This window comes from Phascolarctos cinereus, unplaced genomic scaffold (assembly GCF_003287225.1).
Source record: "Phascolarctos cinereus isolate Bilbo 61053 unplaced genomic scaffold, phaCin_HiC Scaffold_9;HRSCAF=440, whole genome shotgun sequence".
NCBI classification, from domain to species: domain Eukaryota; kingdom Metazoa; phylum Chordata; class Mammalia; order Diprotodontia; family Phascolarctidae; genus Phascolarctos; species Phascolarctos cinereus.
In genome coordinates, this window is record NW_027556402.1 from 207,353,892 (window position 1) to 207,372,164 (window position 18,273).

The following is an 18,273-nucleotide window of genomic DNA, read 5'->3' on the forward strand; positions in this document are numbered from 1 at the left end:
TAAGCTCTTTGAGGTCAGGGCTGTTTCAATTTTGTTTTTGTATTTCAGCACCTAACAGTGTCAGCCTGGCACGTACATAGCAGGCACGTACTAAGCATGCTCACTGTCTGATTGATGCTCTGTAGCTAATATGTAGAAAAGCAGACTAAGATAAGAGTGTGTCCTACAATACCAATGCTATAACTGATACCAAAAGTATAGACTTTTCAAAACTACAAGGCTAGGTCTTCCTGCTGCAGAAATGCTAATAAAACAAGAAGCTCCAAAACGTTATTTGTAAATTGTAACAATTTCCCAGGGAAATGGTGGCTAGCTACCCAGACTAGCCTATAAAAGCCCCTTTAATCCACAGTGTGGCCCAAGCATAGTACTATTAGGAGTTCTACAGAAACTATTTATAAAACTCTTTCTCTGTGAAAATACATTCCAGGCAGCCCCAGTGGAGATAAGGCACAGGGCTCCTGGACAATCCTAATAACCAGTGACCCTGACTCATTTAGGCTGGCCAGGGCCCTTCTCTCCCTGACCTAGCTCTCCATACTCCATGGGAGTGGGTTGGGGGTGAGGGATGAGAAACGAGTTGAAACAGCGGCATGACTGTCCCCACCACTTGGATGAGCCAGGTCTCTCTGGAAGCTGCCCAAACCTGGAGACTGCAATTTACCATTACTCTACTCTACCATTACTACTCCTCTCGTTTCTCTCTCTATCCCTGTATTCATCAATTATAAGTCATTTGGAGCAAACTTCCTACCTCACATTCTCTTCCCTTCTTCCTTCTCTGTCCTATCCAGCCTATGCGTCTCTTACTCAGTCACTGCCCACACCCTCTCCATGCTCACTATAATTTCCATTTCAGTGAACAAAATGCTCTTTGTCCTGGACCGTTTTGGCCCGAGACCTATCTTTCCCAGATTCCATGGCATTCTCAGCCACTTGACTTAGTATTGCCAGGAGCTCCCCACTCCCCCACTCCTTGTCACTTTCACACAGCGGGAAGAAGTAACTCCCATGCAGACTGGGTACATTACATACTCATTTTATCCAACCTCAATGGGGCTCTCACTGCATTGAAGCCATCTTTTTATTCCGTCCTAATTGACTGCCATACTCATTTAGCACAGATGTAACTTCCCCAGCCTGACCTAATAACCTGCTTCTTGCTGTACCGAACCATGCTCCTTGAAAAGTTGTCTACACTCACTCCTCAATCTTTGAGTGACTTTACCATTCAATGAAACTGTTCTCTCCAAAGTTACCAATGATTCCTTAATTGGAGAGCTGATGTTTTTTTCCCCCAAGTCCTGCTCCTCAATCTAGCTGCGGCATTTGAAGCTACTGACTACTCTCTCTCTCAATGGGTTGCTGTGATGCCCCTTCGTCTTGATTCTTCTCTTCCCTGACAACTCCTCAGTCTCCTCTGCCGGCTCTTCAACCATCTCACATGCCCTAACTGTGGGGATCCCCAAGGCTCTGTCCTAGGCCCTTCTCTCTCTAGGCAACTTTATCAGCTTCAGGGGATTATCAGTCTATGTAGATGGCTCAAATATCCAGTCCAAACCCTTCCCCTAAGCTGTAATGACACATCACCAATTGCCGACTGGACGTTTCACTTCTCTCTTCACTGCCTGGCACACAGTAAGTCAACAAACATTTCTTAAACGTGTACTGTGTGCCAGGGAGTGTGCTAAGCTTTAAATGTGCAGAAGTTGTGGGACAGCTGGCTGTATTTGAAGCTGTGTTCCTCGAATCCTCCAGTGTAATGGGATTTTATGTTAACAACTGTTTTTATGCTTTCCCAAGTAGTCCCTATATCCTACGTGACATATTTTGATGTGGTAACTCATTAATACAGTATTATGGTATACATGTCATAGTAATATGAAGGTGAGTACAGTTGCTACTTGTGAACCAGAACAACTCTAAGTCACAATCCTGTTAAGGGGTTACTTGTTTATTCAACTGTGGGCCTCCCATAAGTTGAGACAAGTGGAGGGTTATTTTCTGAGTAAAGGTTCAAATTCCAGTTAGAACCAAAGTGGAAGAATGATATGGTAAAATGCTACTAAAAACAAAATCAATTTCCTGTCACACCATAAAGTTCTATGTTTTTAAGTGTTCAAAGCTAAACTTGCAAACTTGAGGGTAGCAAAAAGAGATTTTTAAAAACAGCTTTATAGCTAAATAAAACATGAAAATATCTTATGCCTCACTTAAAAAAACAAACAACCCTCACTCCCCTCCAACTCAAAACCCAAGCAAATCTAATGATTCTCCACAGCTGGTGGCTAATTACCAGGATAGATCACATGAACAGACCATAAAGAAAGGGATAGTGAATGGGCCAGTGATTTAATTGCTACAGGGAAGACTTAGATGAGGAAAGGCCACCTACCAGTTTGCCTTGGCACTTTTTCTACAACTAAGCAGTTAAGTGACTTGCCTAGAGTCACAAAGCTGGAGTCACTTATTAAAAGCTGCCCTTCCCACACCTCCATGTTGCCTCTCAAACACATCCTAGTTATTTTGAAATGTGCTTGCAAATATAACGTGTAACCTTCAGAACTTGTGTGTTATGGGTCCCACTGGCAGTCTGGTTATGGATCTCTTCTCAGAATAATGGTTTTAAACGCATAAAATAAAATACATAGGACCACAAAGGAGACAAATTTTATTGAAATACAGTTATTAAAATGTTAAAAAACCAAATTTCTGCTTTAGATGAATGACTTACATTTAATGTCCGCGTACATATGGCTGATTGTAAACCTGTCTTTGCCTTCAGGTGCCCAAGCTATCCTTTCTGCCATGAGGTACAAGGCCCCATCCTGCTTCTTCTGACGCACCTTCTTTACAATCAGTAAGACTTCTTCTGATGAAGTTGCCATGCTGGCTGGAAGGTGCTATTGGAGAAAAATGAAGACATGGTTACCCTTTTAAGTCTGATGTTACCAAGGCACAAAAATGTTGCTCGCATAGGAAGGAGCAACATTTAAGACAGAATAGTATTCTAGCATGATTTCTGTCACAGTTTTTAATTTTAAAAGCAAATATCTATCCCGTTCACCTTGTAGGTATCAATCAACATACCACTATTTATACAGTATGACTCTTAAGCTGTAATTTAAATAGCATACTTTTCAATCTTAAGATTGAGCACAGGTATCAGTGACAGTTATCATTAATTAACTCCACATAAAACCCATTCTGATCTTTAAGATTATAAATCCAAACAGTGTTAAAAATAGTGCAGCCCACTGAGCTATGCTTTTTTTATCTGTATTATCTCTACAGAGATACTTTCATATTTCTGTATGTTCTCTATAAGCCATTATTTATGGTACCTGAGATTTGCACAGCCACTCCCTGCCACTCCCTAAACACCAGGAATTTGGGTGGTTTCCTGGTTTTTCCTTTTTGTTATTATGTATAATATTGCTACAGATATTCTTGTATAGCTTAAAAAAATAAATTTATTTTAAATTACTTCCTATAATGCCTATAAAAAGCATTAGCTAGTTTAGAAAGTTTGCTTTAAAGCTAGAAGAGGAGAAAATTTAGTCCACCTCTCCATTTTACTGATGAGGAAACTGGATTCAGAAAAATGAAAGAAACTGCCCAATGTCAATCTGTTAGTGGCAAAGGTGAGACCATAATTCAGGCTTCTCAAATTCAGTCCCCCAAGTCCATTTTTTCCCCTATTGTTTCAAACCCATACTGCTTTTAGAGCTCCATGCTATGTCTCCAAACAAAACTCTGTCTGATACGAGGCCTCAAACCTTCAACTTCAGGGACTGAATATTTACTTTCCACTTCAGTCACATTTTCCCTATCTTTTAATGATCAAATCTCCATAACTACCCTGTATTTGTTGATTTCATTTAAAATTTCTTACCAAGCTTTGCATACTTCAAGTCAACTTCTTTCTCAGAAAGAGACTGCCTACTTAGTCTGGGTGCCAGGATCCAAGAACCAGCAGTTGCAGTGTTTACAAGGTACATTTGTATCTTGGGAGTGTTGGGATAGGTGTCTTTTTACATCCTAGCACCTGATACGGTTTTCTAAACGTAGTAGGAACTTCACGTTTCATAAACTGAATTCAACTGCATCAAGCCTCAAAAGCTAACGTATCTAGTTGCTTCACTGAGTGGTACTATTCTCCACCACCTCTTCAAGGTTGGAATGGCTTTTTTTGAAAGTGCAATTCTGGATGGCCTCTAGATGTTTGTGGAGAATATTTCTGGAACTCTGGCTCATCAGTTATTTTTAATGGTTTTTTAACTCCTTCTCTCCCCATGCTTGGCTCTATTACTGCAACATATTAGCTTCTCAACTGCAAGATCAGGGCTCTGCCACTGGAGCCCTTCAAGAACACTCTCTGGGGATATGCTTTCCTTTAGGGAGTATCTGTAGCCTACCTTTCCTATTCCCACCTGTGAACAAAGCCTATAAAAGCTCCCAAGGACTGGAATTCCAGGATTAGTATACAGGATAGTATAACCTGTAACATGTGAGAAAGGAACTTAGAAGATTTAGCTACCTCATGTTCCTACTTATTAACATAGAACCTGTTGATTAGATGAGACCATAGGCCAGTGGGCATATATGCAGGTTTAGTACTGAGCCACACTGTTTTCTTTCCCCCTCAAAACCAAATGAAAAGTGAGACATTTAAACCACCATTCAACTCACACTTGACCATTTGCTCTGTGCTGTGTGGGCACTGGAGAAGAAATAAGGACAAGCTATAATGACTATCTCTCCTCATGGAACTCACAGTCTAGTAGAGAATAAAAAAACATGTAAGCACCAACTGGTGATGTATTGCAGAAGAGAGATTACTCCTGTTTGGACCCCGAAGCACTGAGAAGTGTGCTGAAGGTGTGGAGCTGCAGGCTGTGGGACAAGCCTCAGCTAAGAGGTATGGGAGAAGACAAGTCTAGGCTATATTCAGGGACTGTTAAGCAGCTTATTTTGCTGGGGTAACAGAGTCATAGCTCAGATGAGAGGACAAGAGTGCAGGGTTTTTTTGGTCACAGAAACTTTAAAAAAAAAGTGATACTGAAGTAGGCACAGGGTTAAAATCTATGCCAGTGAAGAGTAATCACCTCAATGGAATCACAGCTGGGTGAATCTGGAAATATCATGAGAAGCCACTGAAAACTTCTGAGTAAAGTGGTGATAGTTTAGTTCTAATTCTACCATTAACTAGCTGTCACTCATCATTTCACTTCCAGGGCTTCAGAATCCAGGAAATAATGGGGGTTGGAGCAGATGATTTCTGTGATCCATTATTTAATTCTAAATGTCCAATAATCTTAAGATCAAAACTATTCATTAGGAGGCTGTTGTGATATTAGTCTAAGAGAGAGACAATGAGGGCCTGAATGAGGAGAGCAGTGATGGGATGTGAGAGACCCTAAAGAAAGAAATGAGAGAACTCAGTGGATAAAGGAGTAAAAGTCAAAGAAGACTTGTGCTTTGAACCTGGGCAACTGGGAAGGTGGTGGTACTCTTGAATTAAAACAAGGAAATTACAAAGAGGAAATAGATTTTAGGGGTAAGTGCAATTTCAGACAAGCAAAGTTTGACGTCTGAGCTGGTTACCTAGGCGATTGGAAGTACTGGTCTGGAACAGTTTGGGAGTAATTATCACGGCTAGAGACATAGATATCATCTAGATATTTAATAGCTGAGGCTATAGCAGTGGATAAGACCAGCAGGTGGGGGGGGGGGAGAGAGAGAATGAACAAAGTACAGAACCTTGAGGTAGAACAATTATGGGTTAGGAAGGCACAAAGGAAAGCTAGCGTGCAAGCGGTCAGATCAAAACCAAAGGGCATTTATGATTTACCTATACGCAAGTTTAGGGATTAAAATTTACAATCCCTCTGGGCAGAGCACCGGCAGGTAGGGGTGTGATACCCCATGTGGAGAGAGAAGAAAAAGAAGAAAAAAAGAAAGAAGCCACATTGCCCAACTTGGAAGTTCTCTCCTCACCGAGGTTGCTGCTTTGTCCTTTGTTCTGGAAGAGGACCATGACGTCAAGGAGGTGGTGCCATGACACACAAGTGAATTAGATTTGGGTGAGGGAGGGCTGTGCAAAGTCACTAGCTTCACTTTTTCCTCCAGGGCTGTATCGTTACAGTGGCCAGACATGGACCAGGACGACTGGAGATGGCCCAGGATCCAGTGGGGGACCTTGGCCTTTTCAAGCTAAAGTCCTTAACACGTCTCAGTTTGACTGAGGCAGTGCCCATTCAGTGATTAAAGTTGCTTTGATTTTTTTCTCCTAAAGACCAGCCTTAACTCCAAATCACTCTGATCCCAGACCAAGCCCTATCTGGTCACTGTTTGGACCCTGATGGACTCAGAATGAATGTAAATAACAATTGTTTCTGTTTTGGCTAGAAACCCTGAGGGTCTTCTCCTCCCAGATCTATTTTGCTTTAAAGAGGCCATTCTAGGCCTCATTTTTATTACGCCTTAATCACTGAGTGGCACTGCTCCAGTCAGACTGAGACATGTTAAAGATCTTAGCTTGAAAAGGCCAAGGTCCCCCACTGGATCCTGGGCCATCTCCAGTCGTCCTGGTCCATGTCTGGCCACTGTAACGATACAGCCCTGGAGGAAAAAGTGAAGCTAGTGACTTTGCACAGCCCTTCCTCACCCAAATCTAATTCACTTGTGTGTCACGGCATCACCTCCCTGATGTCACGTTTCTCTTTGAGAATGAAAGACAAATAGCAGGAGCAACATGCAAGTTACTGTCTTTCTTGTCATCTCCCAGAAATCAGGAAAAAGAGTTTCACTAAGGGTGGGTGATTGATAGTGTCAAATACAGAAGTCACGTCTAGGAGGGTGAAAAAAGGTCACTGGTGTTGGTGATTACAAACACTGAGAAAGCAGTTTCAGTGGTGGTGGTAAACCTAAGATTGCAAGGGGTTGAAGGCTGAATAGTGAGAAAGTAGGGTTAGAAATATATAGTCTACCCTTTCAAAAATGAAATTTTTTCAAATAAAAAAAAATCAATTCTCTCTCCCCATTGAAAAGAACAAACAAAATCCTGGTATAACAAATATGCATAGTCAAGCAAAATAAATTTGAGCATGGGCTATGTAAACACACACACACAATATTATAAAACATATAAGTATATGGCTACCCCCTTGAGAAGACTGGCAGTTAAGGTAAATGGATAGAAGAAAGACTGAACATGCAAGTGAGGAATAATTGCTGAAGTACAAGGTCTTGGAAGAAGCAGGAATGGAGACGATTGACAGGATAAGGGGAAGGGTTAGATATGGAATGTGGGTGCAATATAGAAATTTTGAGGGGTAAGAGGAGAAAAATTGATGTTCAACCATTAGCATCTCAGTGATATAGGAGGTGAAATCATCTTTAGAAAGGAAAGGGTAAATGTGTAAGGTTGGAGACTTGAGAAGAAAGGTAAAAGTTTGGCACCATCAATGTGATAAGGAGCCTGCTTGTGACTATAATAAAAAGGGAGGAGGTGTGGAGTAGTGGAATTCAAATCTCACCTCAGACACGTACTGGCTGTGTGACCCTGGGCAAATCCTTTCACCTCCTCAGCACTCTAAACACCTCAGGTGCAGTCCCTATCCTCTATCTACTCAGTCAGTTCTGCCATAGCCTAGCAGGGGTGGGGGACCTGGGGCCTCCACGCCACATGTGGCCTCGAGGCCATAGGTTCCTCACCTCTGACCTAGAAATTCTGTTGCTAAAAATCACTAACAAAATTCACAAGTTCAGGGGAAAAATAGGGATAGGGGTACAGTTCTCAAAAATTTGTCATAAAAAAAGATAGGGACCTAATAAAAATGGAAGCGTAGTGTTACACATGTTAAACACACACATATTACAAAATAAATGGTGGCAGTGTCCTTGGCCCCAGCCATGGTAGAAAGTAGAGGTGACTGGACATTGAGGGGTGTGGGTGGAGAACAGACATGGGTGTATGGAGCTTATGGGCAGGACCAGGCATCCTCCACTTAGAGCGCTCCTACCTTTGCCTGAAGATATAAAATAAATATGGCACTTTACCTTGACAAGGATCTGAGGTTTCCTCCTGGCAATGAGTGTAGGAAGGATTGCAGCTTTTGAGTTATTGTGAAGGGGTGAAAGGAAGGTTATCTGAAATCTCCCTGCTGCTTAGGAGATATCACATGTTCTCTCATTTCAAGATGTTTTTATTATTTCGAGGTTCTCCTCAATTCTTAAAGCTTTCCTCTTGTATGTACTGCTTGGCATTTTTGAATCAGGATGTTTAAATATGTTTGGAATGTTGAATGAGGATTTTTAAAAATATCGTAAAGTTCACAAATGTGAAAGAATAGTAAAACACAACCTTGTAGGATAACATATTGGTGAGCTAAATGCCTAAGGTATGTGCCTTTTTGTGTAGCCCAATAGGGCTGTTTCTGAGGATAGAATCATGCACAATTGTGTTTCCTAATATATCAATCTCATAGGAACAAACCCGCTTCCAAAGCAAGTGTTACAGCAGACCTGACTATAACGATCTATCTAGAATTTTAAGGTTTGCACGGCATAGTATATACATTTACTCAGTCCGATTCTCACAACAACCCCGTGAGGTTATTAGCTCAATTGGATATTTGTCCAATTTTATGGATGGGGAAACTGAGGCTTTGTGATTTTAAGTGACTTGCCAAGGTTGCACATTTAGTAAATGTCAGACATAGGATTCAAACCCAACTCTTTCCTAACTTCCAGTCAGACATGCTTTCCAGTATGGACTGCCCATCTATGTCTTTAGTAAAGCTTAGAAAGCAGATGAGCAACTTGTGAAAGGCTGGGGATTAAGAGAGATGAGGGAAAAAGTCAAGGAGGTAAGGTGTTAGTGGAAACTACAATGAAATGGTTCATGATGAATAGGTAGGGAAATAAAGGCAGAAGTAGGTTGATGGACAAGCAGAACAAGGAAGGACCAAAGATTGAAAAGAACGGTTGGAAGACTTAAGCAAGTGATAGAAGTGAAATCACAAAAAAGTTGTACTGAGAGGTGAAATTCACAACTGCATACCTTGGAAGGAGAGCAATCTCAATGATGATGGCTGTCACTATGGTTGCAGTGAAGTGGACGTGGAAGAAATGTGTCATTCAGGATATTATGAAACTTTTAATCCAGGGGTTTGGGAGGGTCATCACTCTTGTATTTAACTTACAGAGGATGACAGAGGCACAGATGGTCTGAAGTTATGAGAAGGGAATTCATACTTAAATATTAAGCATATACGTGTTGTCTGTCATATATCTGGGCCCTGTTCTCCACAGCATCTCACACCAACTCTCATAGGTTCAACTATCATCTTCATGTAGGTGGTTTTCAAATTACATGTCTAGCTTTACTTTGTTTTTGGGACTCCATTCCCAAATCCCTGGCTTCCTGCTGCACATTTTGACCTGGAGATCCTGCTTTTGGCTCAAACTTAGTATGTCCAAAAGAGCATTCTTTCCCCTAAACCTGCTCCTCCTTCAAACTTCTGTTTCTGTCTAGGGCACCCACGTCCTATCCTCCTTGTCACCCAGACTAGCAACAACCTCAGTCATTATAGACTCTTTCCTCAATACCTCCCCAATATCCAATCAATTACCAAGTCTTGTAGATTCTACCAATGTCCCATCACTACTCCTCAGGACCATAGCAACAGCCTCTTAATTTGACTCCTGCTGCCATTTTTTCCTCCCTCAAAATTCTTCAGGGGCTGCTAGTGGCCTTTACAATAAAATACAAATTTCAGTTTAGTATTTAAAAGTCTTTTAAATCTGGCTCCCACTTATCTTTTCTGACTTATTACACATCACTTCTTTTTAAGTCTTCTGTGGTCCAGCCAAAATGGTCACGTGTCATTTTTTGGCAGAGATACTAGAGTGGTTTGCCATTTCCTTCTCCAGCTTATTATACAGATGAGGAAATTGAGGCAGACAAGGTTAAGTGACTTCCCCAGGGTCACACAGCTAGTAAGTGTCTGAGGCCATATTTGAACTCAGGAAGAGTCCTCCTGACTCCAGGCTGGGCACTCTATATCCACTGTACCATGCCTAACATGTCCCAACAACAAATTTAAAATCTTTTTAATCTGCCTCCCACCTATCTTTTCTGATTTATTATTTGTTTCAAGTCCAAATGGCCATGGTGCTATTCTTTAAACTTCAAACTCCCCTCCCAGTTCCTTTTCCCTTCAGAGAGACTATCTCTCATTGCTTGAAAACATTTCCATTCCCCATAAGTCCCCTGTTCTCTTTAAGAGTTAGCTCATATTCTACTTCCTAAAGAAAGCTTTTCTTGATGCCTCTGTTTCAGGGTTCTTAACCTGGGGTCCATGGCCATTTTTTCCTCTTAAATTTCGATAACTGTATTTCAGCATCATTGGTTTGCTTTGTAATCCCATGTATTTTATTTTGTACTTGTTTTCCTTTGTTTTTTTTTTTAGGCAACTGGGGTTAAGTGACTTGCCCAGGGTCACACAACTAGTGCCAAATGTCTGGTCTGAGGCCACATTTGAACTCAGGTCCTCCTGACCTCAGGGCCGGCGCTCTATCCACCACGCCACTGAGCTGCCCTTAAAAATGTTATTCTGAAAAGGGGTCCACTGACTTCACCAGATTGCTAAAGAGGTCCACCACATAAACAAGAATCCTTGATCTAGTTATTAGTGATTCCTTCTCAAATTATCTATAATTTACTGGTCTGTTTACTGAACTGGAAGCATGGAAAATGATTCAGAAGCAAAATGATCCAAGTGCTGATGAAGGCTGGAAATGAGGTTATGAACCTGGGTGACATTATAACAGTGTCATTAACTACTGAGGCGGCCCAGTGGATAGAGTGCTGGTCCTGGAATCAGAAAGGCCTAAATTCAAATCCAGTGTCAGACACCAGCTGTGTGACTCTGGGCAAGTCACTAAACTTGTGTCTGCTTTAGTTTCCTCAACTGCAAAATGGAGATCATAACAGCACCTACCTCACAGTATTGTTGTGAGGATCAAGGGAGATAAATTTGTACTGTGTCTAGCACATAAGTAGGTTCTTAATAAATGGCTGTTCCCTTTCTATCCCCTAAGACAGTGAAGTTTGTAGGGCTATGCTATGTTCAGGCCTAGGAGGGAAAACGATGAATTTATTTTCAGATATGTTGAGTTACAGGTAAAAGTAGGATATATCCAGACAGGAGTAGCAAAGCAATGAGATTAACATGGGATATATAGCTTTGAGAGCCATTCATTTGTGGTACCTTTAGGTATATGGGATGGTCTCCATGGCAGGAAAGAGAGGAAGAAGGCCAGATTAGTAGCTAGTTGGTTGAATCTGGCTGTGGAATAGGACACACATGCAGGTATGTAGTGAAATAAAAGGTGAAATGATCAAAACCAGATTAGCGATGCCCTTAAATAGCAGGTTAAGAAGTTTATACTCTTTTATGGGTAATGGTGAGACACTGAAGGATTTTAAATGCAGAAGAAACACAGTAAGACCCAGGGGATAATGGCTCAAAGTTAACAGAATCAATTGGGCTATCCCAAAGGAATTACAGGCATTCCCTGGATTGTTTCTTGGCAAGGTTGCTCAGGTAGCAGTTAGCTCTATGTTCAAGACCCGATCCGGTCTGAGGCAGACTTCCAAAAGCTGAAAACTGAATCTATATACACTAATAGTTAACCATAACATAAGTAAACATTTCAGAAAATCAGGAAGTTTTTGGCAGGTGTGTAAAGATCACAAAAAATCTGGAGATGGTATATGAAGCTATTATAATAATCTAGGTAAAAGGTGATATGGGCCAGAACCAGGGTGGTAGCAGTAAGTAGAAGGGAAAAGGAGGGATGCAACAGACTACAGAGGTAGAATTAAGAGGATTTTGCAACTAAATGGAAATAGGGGTAAGGAACAGAGAAGAATAAAAGCTGTCAGAGGGTTGTGCTTAAGTGACTGAAAGGATGGTAGCACTGTAAAGAGAAACAGGAAGATTAATTTTGAACATGTTGAATTTGAAGTGCTAATGTAATGGTATCCAGCAGGCAAATGGAATAAGCTAATGAAGTGGTGAAGTAATGGAAATGAATGGTTTTCACCAAGGGGGAGAGTTCAGAAAAAGAGAAGAGGGCTGAAGACAGAGTCTTAGGAAACATACACTTAGTGTGACAGAGACAGAAGATAAAGCATCTTAGGAGATGAAGAACAATCCATCAGTCTAGAGAAGAAACAGGGTAATAATTAAAGAGGTAGCTAGCAGTGTTGAAAACAGTAATAGCAGTGAAAAGGAAGAGATTACAGATGAATGTGAAAGTAGAAATGACTGATGAATTATACAGTGCTGCAGGATGGAAGGGGAAAGGATTGAGGGCACAAATAGAAGGGCTAAACATGAAAAAGAAGGCTGCTTTATCTTCTGAAACGAGAGAAAAGTAGAGGATTAGTGAAGATACTGAATTAGTAGAGGATCATGAAGACACTGGGTCAATCCCCTAAAGAGGAAAGGTCCAAACGCCTACTGACTTGATCCTGGGATAAGAAAATGAATGAATTGCTAACTGTGGTATGAAGAATGGTGCTTAGTCACTATTGGTCTTTGGCATGCCAGCTTGGTTCAGCAGATAAGAAGGAATGGGTCCACCTGTAAGCAGAGATTCAGGATGAGAGAACACATAAGTTTAGAATACCTATGGAGTAAGGACAGGAAGAGACAGGCCACAGAAGGGATCTATTTGCCCTGTCCAAAAGTCTATAAAGTATAGATTCAAGATTAATCTTTTTTCCATAAATGACTAAATCAGTGACAGCCAAAATATGATTCAGAGGACCAGTCAGAACACGAAGCAGGGTGAATACCTTCATTTGGCGCCAAAGTACGCAGACCTCCAAGACAGGTTGACAGAAGTAAAAAAGCTTGAATTTCAGGAGAGGTAAATTTGGGACACAGATAGGGAAGAATACTTTCCCAATGGAAGATATGGTCAGGGACAGAGTGGATTTGACAAAACTTAGCCACTAGACTGAGGGTGAGGAAACTTATGAAGCCCCAGCAATGAGGCAATAGAAGTTACTGCTAAGTCCAGGTACTTTTACTCTATATGACAGAGTGAGAAGGCCTGGGGAAGCAGATTCCCAGAAAGATGCACAAAACTGCTTTGGCCAGATGATCCCACAACTATGGAACTAGAACTGAAACTAAAAGACTCAAAAATGACCTACAGAAAATGACACATGTGCTTTGAAGGGTAGAGGACTAGGTTTAAACTCTAAGAATCTTCATAAATTCTGGACAATTAACCTTTTCATCCTATGATTATATTCCTCTCCCAAACTGTATACTGTGTTGAAAATACACCATTTTGTATATTTCCCTGCTGTGCATCCAAGTAAATAACCCTTTAAATGTCAAGAGTTGATGTGCTATTATCAAGGAGCAGGGAATCACTGAGATGAAGAAAACCTTTCAACCTTCTCTTTGCAAGGTACCTGGAGTTTGAGAACTCCTAGTAAGAAGCAGCAGCAGCAATATGAAACCTGAAGCACAGCTGGATTGTAAGGTGCACTCCTCAGCACCATAGCAGAGCAAAAAAGGTAGTGCTGAAGCTAGAATCAAATCTTGCTTTGGGATTATCTAGGTTCCAGATTATTTAGGGCTATGATTCTACTTTTTAGATCTTGTAGCCCATTAGTATTTTCATACCTTGACAGAGCAAGAAAAGAATTGTGAACTTCAGATGTTATCCATTTCCAATTTAGAGAATTACTCCTGGTTAATAAACCTAGGACCAATATGTAGAAATAAAAAAATATAAAATCATCAAAGTCAATAGTCTATTACATGTAAAGACCACTCATCTTAGAGTCATGATTTCTGGCCTTTGGAGTGGTAGACATTAGGGCATAATTGCCAAAAGTTAACAGAACCAGAAGACTTATCCCAAATTGCTTCTTGGCAGGGTTACCTGAGCAGCACTTAACTCTATGTTCAAGACCCTACTCCTTCAGAGTTTAAGGCTGACTTCCAAATACTCAACTGAAAATTCCATATATGTTGACATATACAAAATATATATTCGAAAATATGACTTTATCTAACATAACAAAAGGATTTATTATAGGACTCAGCCTTTTCCATTGTAACTACCAATATCTGATTTACATATAAGCATTAGGAACACCTCTGTTGTGTAAAATGAGGCATGTCTCTACTCATTTTAGCTAAGCTTTCCTCATGCATTGGGAGGAAAGCATTACCAGAAACATGGTTCTACTTATGAAGATTCAGTATGGGAAGGATACTAAATTGTCAATATGAAATCCTTGGATTTTATATCTGTAAATTTCTTTTGTTTATTTCACTTTCAGTAACAGAAAAGGGAAAACTGGCTACATTTTTACTAAAGGAAAGCTGTATTGGCAGAGATGACTATTATTTCTTCCAGTATAAAAGTTCAGTATTCTATTTGCTGGTAGAAAAAATAGTGGGATCACGAAAAATTAGTAAACTGATTCAACATTCTTTAATGAAACATGAAAGAGAATAAAATGTTAGATACGAATATAGTTATCAAAACCTCCAGCTGCAACTACACAGAAAAGCAAAATAGTTATGCTAAATGACACCGATGGTAACTGCAGGCCCAGGCCTTATTATTCAACCACTTTCATTCTGCAGCCCAGGCGTTGGTGGAGGAGTGAGTCTGGCAAAGGGGAAGAAAGGGAGGGACACAAACACCAACACAAAGTCTGAAAAGGTGGCTGGTGCAGAGGCTGAACGGTTTGCATTACCACCTTAAAAGAGAATAAATGGTGACTGATAATAGCTATTTAGCATGCTTAGGCAGAAAGGGGCTAGAAAGTCAAAGCCCAAGTCATACTTGGAGCAGGGCTTACTACGCAAGGACAAGTGTATTTTATTGTTAAGGGGAAGGGGATGGGGGAAGGTTGGTAGATTAGGTCAGCACAACTATTGGGAGAAAAAGGTTTGCCAAACAACATTAAGTCTTTACAATGTGATAGCAACTTGGCCCAGCAGTAGGCAGTGAGTCTGGGAAGCAGACATAAACAAGATTGGAATAGATGAAGATTTAAGCAATGCAGAAGGGGCTTATCTGTGCAGCTCTTTAACAGCCAATACATATCAAATGGCTAAAATGACCTTTTATTTATACTGTTATTTTCCCCAAAATACACTTTAACTCATTCCAAAATGTGTTTCCAATTCAACACTTTGCTGAGCTCATGGTTGCTTTCCTTAAATGGATCATTCTGGCTAAATTTCTGCAGTTTCTTAGGCAGGACTCAGCGAGGAAAAGTTGCCGCCACACCCTCCATTTTACAGATGGAAAGACAAGGAAGAAGCCAGCCTCACTGACTTCACTTGGTTAGGGACCCTCTCATCCTTCTAAGCTAAGCTAGCTTGGGCAGCCCCGAGAACTTTACACAAAGATCTCCCATTTCTCTGTGGCCTCCCCTTCCATCCTGACAACCAGCTTGGGACGAAACCCAAGACCGAGAGCGTCGTTGAGTATTAACTGGTCCGTCTATACGTTGGAAGGGCCTAAGATGAACATGGCCTTGGGCAACAGCGACGGGACTCCTTTTCTTGGAGCATGGGTGAACCTCTTCGGTGTCACGGACCCCCTGGGAAGTCTGGTGAAGCCTAGGGACGCCTCAGAACAATGTTTTTAAACGTACCCAAGACTATAAAGCAAGTCAGTTAATATCGAAATAGAGTCATCTCTGTGTATATATATATATATAAAACTTCTTTAAACCAAGTTTCCTGACCCCGGGCAAAGAACCGCAGCCTCAGAGAGCGGCGGGGCCCGAGGGCCTCTCACCTGGGGCCCTCAGGGGCAGCCCCGGCTCTTCTCTCCTCCGAGCTCCCTATTCGAGCCCCGGAGCGGCGGCGGCTCCTTCCCCGGGGGCGGGCAGGCTGGGCTGCGGCCCCCAATCTCGGGGCCCGGAAAAGCGTCGGCTCGGGGCGCTCGCTCCCCGCCCGGGGCCGCGTGTCTGGGCACCCCCGGGGTGGGCGCCCCGCTCCGGCGGCTAGGTTCGGCAGCTCGGGCGTCCTCCGTCCCTCCCCGGCTCCCCGTGGACGTACCGTGCAGGAGTCCCGGCCCGGGCCTGGAGGGAGGGTCGGTGGGGCGAGCTTCTTTCCGCTCCTCTCTTCACTGGCGCTGCCTGGCTGAGCCCGGGCTCCCGCTGCCCCCGCCTCCGCTGCTGGGAGTTCTCGCCTCCTCCATTGCTGGTTGGGAAGACACGGGGGGCACGTGACCGGAAGCAGCAAGGCGGACCCGGGAGGCCACGTGACAGGGAAACTCGGCCCCCATGATACTTTCGGTTCCCCCGCCCACCCACCTTCACGCTCTCCTTCACTGGCACCTCTCTCCGACTGCAGACAGCAGTGAGACCCGCGGCTGCCGGTGCGGCCCTAGAAGACCCCACTCCACGACGCCCCTCAGGCCTCAGCCTGCGCCAGGCCCGTCCGCGGCCCCCGACAGCTTCAGGCCATGGGGGAGCGTCAGCGTGGCCTCGGCCCGAGGGGAGGGACCGCGCGGGAGGGGCCGCGTCCCGTCAGGTGACGGGGAAGCGCCGGTGACATCTATGGCTGTGCGCCCGACGCTCCCGACTGACGTAAGCAGGGTGAAGTTGGAGGCTGGAGCTTCCCGGCTGGCTGTTAGGTTCCTAGCGCGTGGTGAGTGTTCCAAAGGTCCCGCGGTCGTGCGCGGGCCCGCCTCGGGGAGGGAGGGGTGCGCGGCCTCGGAGCCTGGGGGCCGAGAATCTGGCTCCCCACTCACTCCCTTGCCCCCTCCCCTCACTCCCCTGCCCCCTCCCCTCTTACTTCCTCTCAGTTCCCCTCCTGTTCCTCGGTTTTTCCTTCTAACCCGACCTCGCTTGAGGCCTGGGGAGGGCGGGCTGCCTGATGCCCTGCCCTGGGCTCGGTCTCCCCCAACCCACGCCCGAACGTGGGATTTAGGCTGTCACAGTTTGAGAACTTCACAGTTTCAGTACTGGTTTTATTGCCGCCATTTCCTTAGGACGGCGCGTCTGCAGCTGGCTAGTGTTTGCAGACTTTATCTCTGGTAATTAACTGGTTAGTAAGAAGAGAATTTCTGGTTCAGCTCTAGTTAGTTGAGATGAGCATGTCAAGTAAACTAGGTATAGCGTTAATGGTTAGTCTGTAAATTCCAGCTTAATCCGTAGTGTTTATTGACTAGTTTATAATTTTACCTGATGCAAATCTTCCCCTTTTGATGTCTGTACTTTGATGTGTAAGTCTTTACTTTGCCATTCTGCCCCATGTAACTAAGACCTATATAAAGTTGCTGAAACCGCTGCTGCGGGTATGCCGTGGGTCTCCGCTAAGCGTACGATAAGCCACTTTTTAAAAATGTCTTAGTTTGTTGATAAGTATGATTGGCAACAGTACCTCTCAACAGAGCCATGAACAATTTTTATGTCACTAGGAACCCCAAAAGCCATCTACTACAACCTCCAACTGAGAAGAATTTCTTCTACTGCATTCTGGAACTGGCATTTTCCTGCCTTTGTTTGAAGCCCAATAAGGAAGTGGATGGAACTAGTTGCCTTCTGGGGCAGCCCAATCCACATTTGAATAGCCATAATTATTAGGATGTTTTGCTTTAAATCAAAGCTAAATTTGTCTTTTTTTCTACTTCCACTTATTGCCCCCATTTCTGCCCTCTGTGGCCAAGTAGTACAGATCTAACTTCTTACTATATTTATCATAAATTCTTTCTTTCCTCCTCACTTTCTCTTGACCTCCTTCAAATCCCACCTAAAATCCCACTTGCAAGAGACCTTTTCCATTCCTCCTTAGTATTGCTGTCTTTCCTCTGAGATTATCATATATCTACAAATCTTGTTGGAATATAGTTGTTTAGTCTGAATTCCTTGAGGGGAAGGACTGTGTTTTGCCTTTCTTCGTATCCTCAGCACTTAGCACAGTCCCTGGCACATAGCAGACATCTAACAAATGCTTGTTGACTTGACCTGACAGACCTTCAGATACCTGAAGACAGTTATTCGTGGCTATCCTAAAAGTCTTTAGGTTAAACATCCTCATATGGCATAGATTCAAGACTTTCATCATTCTAATTACCCTCTAATTTTAATAGTATAATACAGCTAGCATTTATATAGCATTTTATTGTTTGCAGAGCTCTTTACAGATATCCCATTTTATTATTGCAACAACCCTGGGAGGTGGGTGCTGTTATACCCATTTT

At 42.8% G+C, this 18,273-nt stretch overlaps 2 protein-coding genes across 2 annotated transcripts in view; one reads left to right on the forward strand and one right to left on the reverse strand.

The window, feature by feature from the left end:
• The window catches only part of GTF2H1 (general transcription factor IIH subunit 1), a 34,154-nt gene extending 17,595 nt beyond the window's left edge, over window positions 1–16,559 (reverse strand). Inside the window, 2 exon segments of the mRNA XM_021005310.2 lie at window positions 2,735–2,903; window positions 16,125–16,559. Of these exon segments, the coding sequence (XP_020860969.1) occupies window positions 2,735–2,888 (154 nt within the window). The 5' untranslated portion in view covers window positions 2,889–2,903; window positions 16,125–16,559.
• Window positions 16,560–16,631: 72 nt separating this feature from the next.
• The window catches only part of HPS5 (HPS5 biogenesis of lysosomal organelles complex 2 subunit 2), a 43,405-nt gene continuing 41,763 nt past the window's right edge, over window positions 16,632–18,273 (forward strand). Inside the window, exon 1 of the mRNA XM_021005308.2 lies at window positions 16,632–16,718. The gene's annotated coding sequence lies outside the window, so the exon portion shown is untranslated. The remainder of the gene's footprint in view (window positions 16,719–18,273) is intronic.